This window comes from Cuculus canorus, chromosome 1 (genome assembly GCF_017976375.1).
Source record: "Cuculus canorus isolate bCucCan1 chromosome 1, bCucCan1.pri, whole genome shotgun sequence".
Lineage (NCBI taxonomy): Eukaryota > Metazoa > Chordata > Aves > Cuculiformes > Cuculidae > Cuculus > Cuculus canorus.
The window spans coordinates 168461052-168471436 of NC_071401.1; the positions used below are offsets into that span (position 1 = coordinate 168461052).

A 10385-nucleotide genomic window follows, 5' to 3' on the forward strand; every position below is an offset into this window, starting at 1 on the left:
TAAAAGACGCTTGCTTTCTAAAACTCCAAAACGAGCTAAGGGAGTTTATTTGCCCGCATTTTCGGTATCAAAGAACCAACGCTGTTAAAAACATCCCTCCACATTACAGGATGTGGGGAAGTCGTTTTGCAGCCGGCACAAGGCGCTGGCCTGGCCCCAGGGCACGCGGGGGCCCGTTGCGGAGTCTTTGCTCCCTCTTCACCCGCCTGCACGGCCGCTGCCGAGCCCGGGCTGCGCCAGCGCCCCCGCTGCGCAGCGAGAGCTCTGCGCCGTTCCCCGGAACCCGCGGGACCGCGGGGAGCGAGACCTACGGGCAAGGGTAGCAAGGGAGAACAAACGGAGGGGTGAAAGCGCCGAGGGACTCCCAGCTCCCGCCGCAGCAGCAGCAGCACCACCACCACGCTCCCCACTGCCCACTTCCGGTGCCGCCGCCGGAAGCGGAAGGGCGCTCTGCTTTGCTTCCGGTACTGTGGGCGGCAGCGGCGGAAGGAGTGAGGAGGCGTCTGCACGGGTAACGGAGGATGAGCGGTGTCGGGGGCGAAGGGAGAGGGAAGCGGAGAGAAAGAAAAAGAGAGGGCGATGGAGAGGCAGGGGAAGAAAGAGCGAGAAAGAAAGAGAGGGAGAGAAAGAGAGGGAGGGCAGGAATAAAGAGAGAGAGAGGGAAGAAAGATGGGGAGAAAGAGAGGGAGAGAGAAGGGGAGGGGGGAAGAGAGGGAGAAGAAAAGGAAAGAGGGAGGGAGAAATAGGGAGAAGGAAAGGGAGGGAGAGGGAGGAAAGAGGGAGAAGGAAAGAGGAAAGGAGAAATAGGGAGAAAGAAGGGAAAAGGGAGAGAGAGAAGGAAAGAGGGATGGAGAGGAAGGAAAGAGGAAAAGAAAAATAGGGAGAAAAGGGAGAGAGAAGGAGAGGAAGAAAGAGAAAGGGGGGAGGGCAGGAGAAAAAGAGGAGGAGGGAGGGAGGGAAGAAGAGAGAGAGGAAGAGGTAAGGAGAAAGAGGGAGAGGGAGAAGGGAAGAAGAGAGAAGGAGAAAAGGAGGGAAAAAGAGGGGGAGGGAGAGAAAGGGAAGAGGAGAGAGGGAAGAAGAGAGAGGGAAGAAGAGAGAAGGAGAAAGAGGAAAGGTCAGCGAGAGGGAAGGAGGGAGGGAGAAAGGCAGTGGTGACTGATGATGATGATGATGATGGTGATTCCTCCCTGGCCACAATTGCTGGACCAGCTGTTGTGCTCTGCACCGGAAAGGTGCTCATCCTAGCTGGCTGGGCCGGTTTCAGTTCAGTTTGTTCAGGGGTTGCACTGTGCAGCTCCGTGCTTTCCAACTCCTCCATAAGGCAACCACAAATGAAGCCTCTGGAACATGCCAGAGGAAGAGAGTTTGCGTGCTTTCAGAAAGCTTAATGTTTTCTTTAATAGAAGCACCAGGTCTCTTGTTCCTGCTGTCTGTGGACAGGGTGTTACTGGTTTGTGGGTGCTGCCTCCGGTATGGAGGTGCCCCCAGGGTGGACAGGGGCTAGTGCTGAGCCCTGGCCACCGTGCTTCTCACACCTCCCCTGCCCATGAGCTGTCAAGGACAAGTTAAAAGCAGCTCTGTAGATGCTGTGTTAGTGTTCCCTGACTTCAGCAGTGCTTGTCACAGGGAAAGAAAGTGATGAGTAATTATTTGTTGAAATTGAAAAACACACATTTCTGGTGATGTTCTGAAGCACTAAACATGAAGTAGTTTGAAGGAGGTTTCCTTTCTTTTTAATTTTTTTATGAGTATGTCTTTAAACTGCCTCCAGTTATGTTTCTTTAAGCATCTTATAGGTTTCTCTTCAAAGGATTTTTTTTCCTGTAGACAATGAAAGATGTGTTTATGCATCTTTCTGCTTCTATGAAACTTAGGCTAATATTTAAGATGTTCTAAATGGTGTTTCCTAGTTTTTAGTTGTAGTGCTTTTGATACGGATGAAGCCAAACAGTCTATATGCAGCTGTTAAGTACAGCAAGTATTATTTATAAGTATTGCTTCCTCACAAGGGGAGGAGGAGCAGCAGGCACTTATCTCTTCTTTCTGGCGGACAATGATAGGATCCAAGAGAATGGCAGGAAGATGTGCCAGGGGAGGTTTAGGTTGGATATTAGGAAAAGGTTCTTCACTCGGAGTTGTGGAACACTGGAACAGCTCCCCAGGGAAGCAGTTGTGGTACCAAGCCTGACAGTATTCATAAAGCATTTGGACAATGCCCTTAGACACATGGTGTGAATGTTGAGGTTGTCCTATTGCAGGGACAGGACTTGGACTCAGTAATCCTTGTGGGTCCCTTCCAACCTGGGACTTTCTATGGTTCTACTTGTAAATTAAATCCTGTTTCACATTTCACTACTAAGGAGGCAGGTGCCAGTGTAAAAATAATACAGAAGTCTACACAACTGACAAAGCATGAAGAGCATACTGCACAAATTCTATTTATCCTTTATTATTTAAATTGTTGGTTTTCTGTACCCTGAACAATTGTGAAACTGGTTTCTTTCAGAGAGTGTTCTGCAGAAAAAGGATATGGTGTCCCTTTGAGTTGTGTCTTGTCCAGGAGTGGTTTCCTCTCTGCTGTCAGCATGGCAAGATCACTTAGAAATGTGTGGTCCAGCTTCTTCTGGATGCATTCAGTAGCAACATGCAAGCAGGCCCCACTGCAGAGTAAGTAGTGATGAAAAATTGCATAAGTCCTATATTAAAATTTCTTTGTTGGGAGCCTATTTCTTGAACTGTTTAATGTAATGGAAGCACAGAGGGCAATTTTTATTTGAACAATCAAGTCTGATATTCTGTGTTTTCTGCTAATAATTAAAGGGTATCTTGATTTATTTGGGTTTTTTTTAAAGGTTCCATGGTCCACATATGACGCTCCTCTAATTTATTAATTTGCTTGTACATACCACCCTCTTACCATTGATTATATTTGAAGATATGAATTTATTTTTCCAGACTTAGAAACAGTGGTGAGAAAAGGCTACAGTGAAGTCTCATAACTTAACATAAACAGAGAACAAGTGCCACCAGGCAATGTTATTTCTTAGATTTTTGTCCATGTTTTAGATGTCAATGGGAAGATGTAGAAGAGACAGTAAAGGTGGTAGAAAAGACAGGAACTGAGAAAACATAACAGACATGTTGCATTTTAGAGGTTATTGGGCAAAGAAGGCAAAGAAATCTTAGGAAGAAATATGAACTATTTGCAGTAATATTTTACCAGAACTCAACTTCTTAATAACTAAGAATGGTATAATTGGAGGAACTGAAGCACGGAAGTGCCAGCAGAAATTCTGAATTTAAGAATTGTATAGCTAAAATATATATTTTAATATATCTAAAATATATATTTCAATATATTACCCATATTTAAATTTAAGGATTCTAGATCTAAAATATTTCCGAGAGGAATACAGCTACACAAAAGTTTATTCTGTTTCTTTTCTAATTTCGACACACTGAATGCTCTCCCTTCCATTATGAACAGACAAGAAGAATCCTATTTGTATTAAAACTAAAGATGGTGTACATAAAATAATGTCAGAAAAAAGTTGAAACCTTTTTATGACTTATTTGAAGATAGAAGGCTCAGAACATGTTAAGACTTAGTTCTTGTGATCCTAATTCAATTCTTTAAGTGTAGTGGCAGAAGAAGCTTCACTGGACTTGGAAACTTCCATGTGGATTTGTGTCAGATTCTGGCAGTAAAGGAAGGAGTTAGCCAGTAAAATCAACTACAGGCACCTTCCAGGTCTATCTGAGGTGCTGTGTGGCTGTGGAAGGCAAGATGCCTGTGGTATGGATCCTACACAACGGACTGTTACTATTTAACACCTTACATTACGTTTAAGGTTAGACTCAACGATCCCTAAGGTCCAACTTAAGTGAGTCTATTGAAAAATGGGGTTGAGGGAGAACTTAGTTCGAAGGGACTGTGGTCCAACCTCCTGCTTTCAAAGCAGGCTCAGCTCTGCAGTCACATCAGGGCACTCAGGGTTTGTACCGCTGGATCTTTGAAACCTCTGAGGGCAAAGACTGCACAAACCTGCCTGGATTCCAGTCCCACCAGTTGGTGTCCTGAGGAAAATGTTTCTCCTCATATCCTGTCAGAGCCTCTCATTTCAACTTACAGGTGTTGTTTCATGCAACCCCCAACATGCACTGCTGTGAACAGACTGGCTCCCTCTCCTCAGTAACTCCTCATACATGGTCACTGGGCGCTTCTGTCAAGTCTCCCCAAAGCTGTCTCTGCCCCAGGCTGAGTCAGCTCCAGTCCCTCAGCCTCTCCCCGCAGGGTAGGTGCTGCAGCCCTTGACCATCTTGCTGGGCCTTCTCTTAACTGATTCAGATTTATCTTCTGTTAAAAGGCCCTCAAACTGGCCACAGTATCTAGATGTGGTCTCACAGGTGCTAAGTAGAGGAAGATAATCCCTTCCCTCAGTCCACTGAGTACAGTTCAGATGCTGTTGGCCTTCTTTACCACTTGTAATTCTTGTCATTGCTTTGCTCCAAGGAAATCTGGGGAAGGGAGTAAAGTTCTCTTGTGTTACAGCAGCCAAGACATTATAGTTTTGTGTTTCATATAGCATATATATCAGCTGACAGTGAAGTACAAGGCTGTTTTTTATAATGAATATTGCTCTGAATGAAATTATGATCTTCTCTATAAGCCATAAAGCAGTGTTGTTTGCATATATAAAGCGTATGCTATAATGGTAAAATCTATGGGTATTTTGTTCATACTGTGATTTTTCTTAGAAAGACAATACAGTGTTGGAAAGGTAACTGTAGGCCATAGCTACTGAGGTAGTGTAGTTTTTTATTACAGTAGAAATCTGCGTAGTAAAGCGAACTTCTATTTAGACAGCATCTGAATTTTGTTAATTTAAAATTGAGTCAGAATATAATCCCTGATCAAGATTTAGGATGGAATGAAAATGTAAACTTTTTTAAATTTGGCACAGCTCTGTGTGTTTTTACATGAGTGTTCTTTACATATTTTTTTGCAGATGGAGCTGTGTATCATGCTTGCCGTAAATCTACATACTCAGTTCTCCCTGAAGACTACAATTGGTACTTAATCATGCTTTGATGTGTGACCTTTTCATGTAACGTCATTCCAGGGCTACTTTCTCTGTCGTGAAGTTGTCATATGATCATAGGATTATAGCATGGTTTGGGTCAGAAGGGACCTAAAAGATCATTCAGTTCCAACTCCCTTGCATGGGCAGGGACAGCTTCCACTAGACCAGGTTGCTCAAAACCTCATCCATCCTGGCCATGAACTTTAAACGTGGCGATGACCCCAGCACCCCTGCAGTTTTGTTTGTGGGAGAGGAGAAGTAGCTAAGAGCAGTCATTTTCAACGGGTGTTTGTTAGGACAAAGCCGGGGTATTTTGTGCTGCTGCATGGGAAACTTTGAGTAGGAACCAGAAAAGATCAAACAAATATAGTGAGAAATGCAGCATCCTTTTCAGGAAGCTAATGTGTCGTGGAAGTTAGGAAGGAAGGAAGGAAGGAAGATGAGAATAGAGAGGAACCTCTCAGTAGGACTTCTTGTTCACCACACTCATCTTCTTTTACCAAACATAAAAGTTGGAACCCCAAAGAAAGCTTTGGGTTTTATTCTTTCTTTGGTAGGTGCCATACTTCCTATAAAGGGGTGTTGTCCTAGATATCAACGATGATCATTATCCCCATCTGTTCCTACAGTTTTATATGTAATTATTCAAACTGTTAAAGATTTTTTTTTTCAACCCATATTTCCAGCTATCTTTATTACTTCATTTTAGCCATTTTTTTCCTCTTTGTCCAAAAAAGAAACCCAAGGCTGTCTCAGGAGGAGGGAAAGGAGGATGTTCAGATCAAGTATTTGTGACCCTTATTTTATAAGGTTTTATTTTATAGAAGATTCTTTAAAATTCTTAAATGCAGGGTCCACTCTGGTTTTCTTTGGGACTTGGGCTGTTTGGTTGCTCAGCATTTCTGAAAATTTTAAGGGATATATTCAAGAGTGTAAGTTTTTTATTTTTATAGCAAAGTGGAACTTGCAGTGACATCAGATTTGAAGACAATTGTCTGCTACCACCCATCGCTTGAGATTCCGTACGAGCATACAAAAGTACGTCAAAATTACACATTTATATTTCTTACTGATGTAACAGAAATAGTTCGTAATCTTTGAGTCTTTAGGGCATCTATTTTTAGTTTAAAATACTTGAGGTACTCCTTATTATGTGATCAGCTTGTCTGTGAAGTGAGTGAATGATGAATATAGCTGCTGCCATGAGGAGACCTCATTCTTAATTGAATTGAGGGAAGGTTGCAGAGCAAGAAGTGCTCAGGTATCACAGCAGATATTAACTCAAATAGAATTAAATGCGGCACTCAAATACTTGTGCTCTACAGAGAAAACGACTGTCTATGAGTGTCCTCCTCAAAGACGATGTTTGCAATGCAGGTTATAGTTCACACATCCTGCTTTGTGCAGATGCTGCAGTCTGAGAAAAATGATGTAATGGAGTGTCACCACTGCTGTTTTAAACTCGAGCTTTAAAGTCCAGTCAGCGCTCTGGGTTCATAAATGCCCCAAAAAACGTTAAATATTGCACTTCTACCTATCAGTAGTACTTATATTGTGTTCTTTACACTGACAAAACTAAATCTAGATAACCTTCTCTAGTGTACACATTTTGTTTCCATTTCCAGTTCTCATGTGCTGGTAAAATACTGCAAATGGTAGCTATGTTGCAGAAGTACCCAATGTGAAAATTCTCAATTGAAAACTTAAAACATTTTAGTGCTCTTTGCCTGCAAATTACATATCACTGTTTTTAAATTTATCAGTTGCGTGTGTCTCAGGAAAAACAGGTGTAAAAGACTAAAACAAGTCAAAATATTTGTAACGGTACTAGTAGTTAGGTTTCAGGTTGACAACAAATGTCTTTGTCTCAGTAAATACACAAACAATTACAAAATTAGATTCTTCTCCAAGGTACAAATCTTCTAAAAGCTTTTTTAGCCTTTAGGATCATCACTATGAATAAATGTCAAAATAGGAATGAGTACTTTTGTATTACTAGAACTAAAGCTTATGATTCAGCTAGTGAATTGTAAGAATGAGATCAGCAATAACGATGACAACAGTGCTGATTTTAGAGGTAGGGTCATCAGCTTTAGCTCCTGAGGTAATTATTTCTATTATTATGTTTCTAGACATCTGTTCCATAGTTACGTGGTTTTGTTCGGTGCTGGGTGTGGGGCTGGTTAACAGCCTTTACAATTAAAAGTATTCTTTGATATTCCTATGGTTTCAGCTGTTAAAAGTAAATTATAACACTATGTAGCTTGGCTTTTTGTTTTTCTCAGAAAAAGGAATAAAAGGAAATACGTACATTGTTTTGGGTTTTTTTCTTTTTTTTGTAGCCCATACCACGGCCAGATCCGGTGAATAATAAAGAAGAAACCCTTGATCAAGTTTTGAAGTCCAGATTGAATGAAAAAGAGCTAAAGAACAACAGAGGTCTTACAATTGAGGAGCTCAGCAAAATGTTTTACACAACAAAACATCGCTGGTATCCTGTGGGACAGTAAGTATTTTCTTTTTAATATTTTTTTCCTTTGGTATGTAAATGGAGATACAGGAATAATATAACAACTAGATTCAACCTAGGATAACTCATGTGAGCCAAGATACTGTTAGCACATGGGCTACTACATAAAATCTTAAATATGTTGTGTAAATGGACAACTGTATTCTGTAAGGTTTTTTTAACACTGCCTCTTTGGTAGTCTTTGCAAATTCATTTTTTTGTAAAATATGTTAAAGAGTAGGAATTTTTTGTACCATCTATTTAGCTGCTGGTTCAGGTGATTTTTTATGGTTGCATAAGTAAAGTCACCATAAAAGACTCTTGTATATAAGATACCCTCAATGGATATAACCAAATGCAGCTTGGAAACATGCATTGTCTAGTCCTTAAAAACTCCTCAGAAAAAAAAATAATGCTGTGAATATCAGACTTAACAATAGTAGATGTTCTTAATTTGAAATGGTGAAAAGTGCACTTTAGTGTGCATTTTACTTGGAAAGTTGGGAAGAGGAGATGTGCAAATACACATGACTGAGCCTAAAGAGCAACTACAGACATTCAGATGCACCACTGGGAACAAGGGCATTCCAGTTTGTGTTACTCCTTTTCAGTTGATGGTACTACACCTTTCAGTAGCTGCTAATTGTATAGCTATGGAGACTTTTGGTATAGCCAGATTTATTTTTGTCCATAGAACACTTTTTTTTACTGTGTCTTGGGAGTAGATAAAAGGAATGAAATTGTAGAACTTTCTGTAGCCAAAGGGTAGCTGTCACGTTAATAAGCATCAAACAGGATCTCCATTGTTCTGGGGTGGGCAATTAAGAGGAAAAGTTGGGATCATTTTTGTTGTGAAGAGTTTGGTTTTTAGTTGGTCTGCAAAATATTACACTGTTTAACATACAGTCTGACATAACTCCTTTAACCATCAAGTGTCTTTGTTCTGTAGCAATTGTTTTAGCCAAAGGAAAAGCTGACCATGTAAAGTAAAATTAACTTCACACAAAGAATTAGGAATAAACAGCATGTACCTATTCAGCTGTAGAAGTGATTGGATTATTGCATGCTTGTAGCAGATGTAGCAGTGGAAATGAGTAGCTTTATGTAACTCCATGAATAACAGAGATGACATCTAATGAGTGGTGATGGGTTGTGCCCGCAGATCTTGTGCTTTCCTTACTTGGGTAAACCTCCAGGCCACTGACTAAAGGGAAAAATATCAGGAGAACCAATGACCGTCCAAAGCTTGCATTCACTGCAGCCTTTTTTTTTTTTCCCTAGGTATCATAGAAGACGCAAGAATCCTAATCCTCCTAAAGACAGATAATTAAGAAACCCTTTTGTTCATCAGCACTTTGCTGTTAATCTTTAATGGAAATAAAAATTACAGAAAGTGAGATATTTGGCAATTCTGTGTGAATGCTATAACTAAATTTGACTGGGGTTTTCCTACTTCAGTGAGTTGACAGAAAACCAACAATACCGCACTACTGCAACAAGGATCCTGGAAAGGCCACTGCACGTGCAGGGTCAGTGAATGTGCTGGTCTTAGAACTGGAGGTAACAGGTGATGGATGCTCTGCTTGAAGTAGATTGGAGGTTTATTGTTGGTAACGTGAATGCATAGAAGTACTATGGCAAAATGGGAAGTTTACAACTGTACATGTTAGAGTTTGGTGGTGTTTGGAGGTTTTTTGGGTTTTTTTTTTTTAGGAATCTCTTAACTGAAATGCAGGTGGGCATAAATGCTGAGGTATTTATGAAATAGTATTGATGAAAAATATTATATGAGTTATTAATTAGAACAATTAAGTAGTTTGGCTGCTTCTATTACGCTTGCAAGATATCAGATTCCATGTTTCATCCCACCTCAGCCAAGTGATTGTATTTAGGGCTATTGTCATGTACTGAAAACTGGCGAACTTGGTTAAATTGTAGCTTCCGTGGCATAAAAACTCACCCTTCTAAATCACGCAGTGTTCCCAAATATCTGAGATAACTTTTGCTTGCATTCATGGTTCATGAGGGTTTTGTTTTTTTAAGCCCACCCCAGCTACTGTTCAGTGTGGATGCTATGTTCATATATAAATTGGAACAGCTGGAGCTCAGGAGAGGAAGAGTTCTTTGCCTTAACAAGGTAATTGGTAAAGACACCGAGGTCTTTCCAGCTTACCTAGGTGGAAGGATTGGCCCATCATGGTACAAAATACTTTAAGAAATGTTGTTTGATACTACTTCATAGCTTTAGCCTTTTGTAGTGCTTAAATATCTCTGCTATAATAATAGTCTATGTCACCTAGCATTTTTTTCTTGGGAAAAGGAGATTCTTTACTCCAGTTTATAGTTTTAGTCATCAGCCTTCTGATAGAAAGGGCTAGGTTGTAACATTCTACCTCTCCATGATCCCAGTGATTTCATTAAATCTTACCAAGTCCTTAAAATTTACTCAGAAAGGTATTATCCCATAAATGTCACACAACTCAGATAAGGTAGGAAGTTTCTTGTTTCTTTGGTTAGTCTAGTGTCATTTGGCCAGCATGTGTTATTGACAGCTTTTGCTAGAAGCTGAGTAGCATATAATGTCTCTACTCCTGGTCCTTGTTGGTAGAAAGAACACTTACTTTTCTAAAGTTATTACTGAGTAACCTTTTTTAGCTTGAGTTTCCTTTAATTGTGAAAAAAGCAACATTGGATGTGTGTAAAAAAGACTGCCTTTAAATATTTCTGGAAAATGTTGCATCGAGCCAGTCTGAGTACTAATCTTCGAATTCTCTTAAAAAATACATTTTTAA

At 40.5% G+C, this 10385-nt stretch overlaps 1 protein-coding gene across 1 annotated transcript; it reads left to right on the plus strand.

The window, feature by feature from the left end:
* Positions 1 to 395: 395 nt before the first annotated feature.
* Positions 396 to 8990, plus strand: MRPL42 (mitochondrial ribosomal protein L42). The gene is made up of 6 exons (XM_009559923.2): positions 396 to 511; positions 2507 to 2667; positions 5010 to 5073; positions 6038 to 6122; positions 7427 to 7590; positions 8875 to 8990. Exons 2-6 carry the CDS (start codon positions 2586 to 2588, stop codon positions 8918 to 8920), a joined length of 441 nt encoding a protein of 146 aa, XP_009558218.1. The 5' UTR covers positions 396 to 511; positions 2507 to 2585; the 3' UTR covers positions 8921 to 8990.
* The last annotated feature ends 1395 nt before the right edge of the window (positions 8991 to 10385 follow it).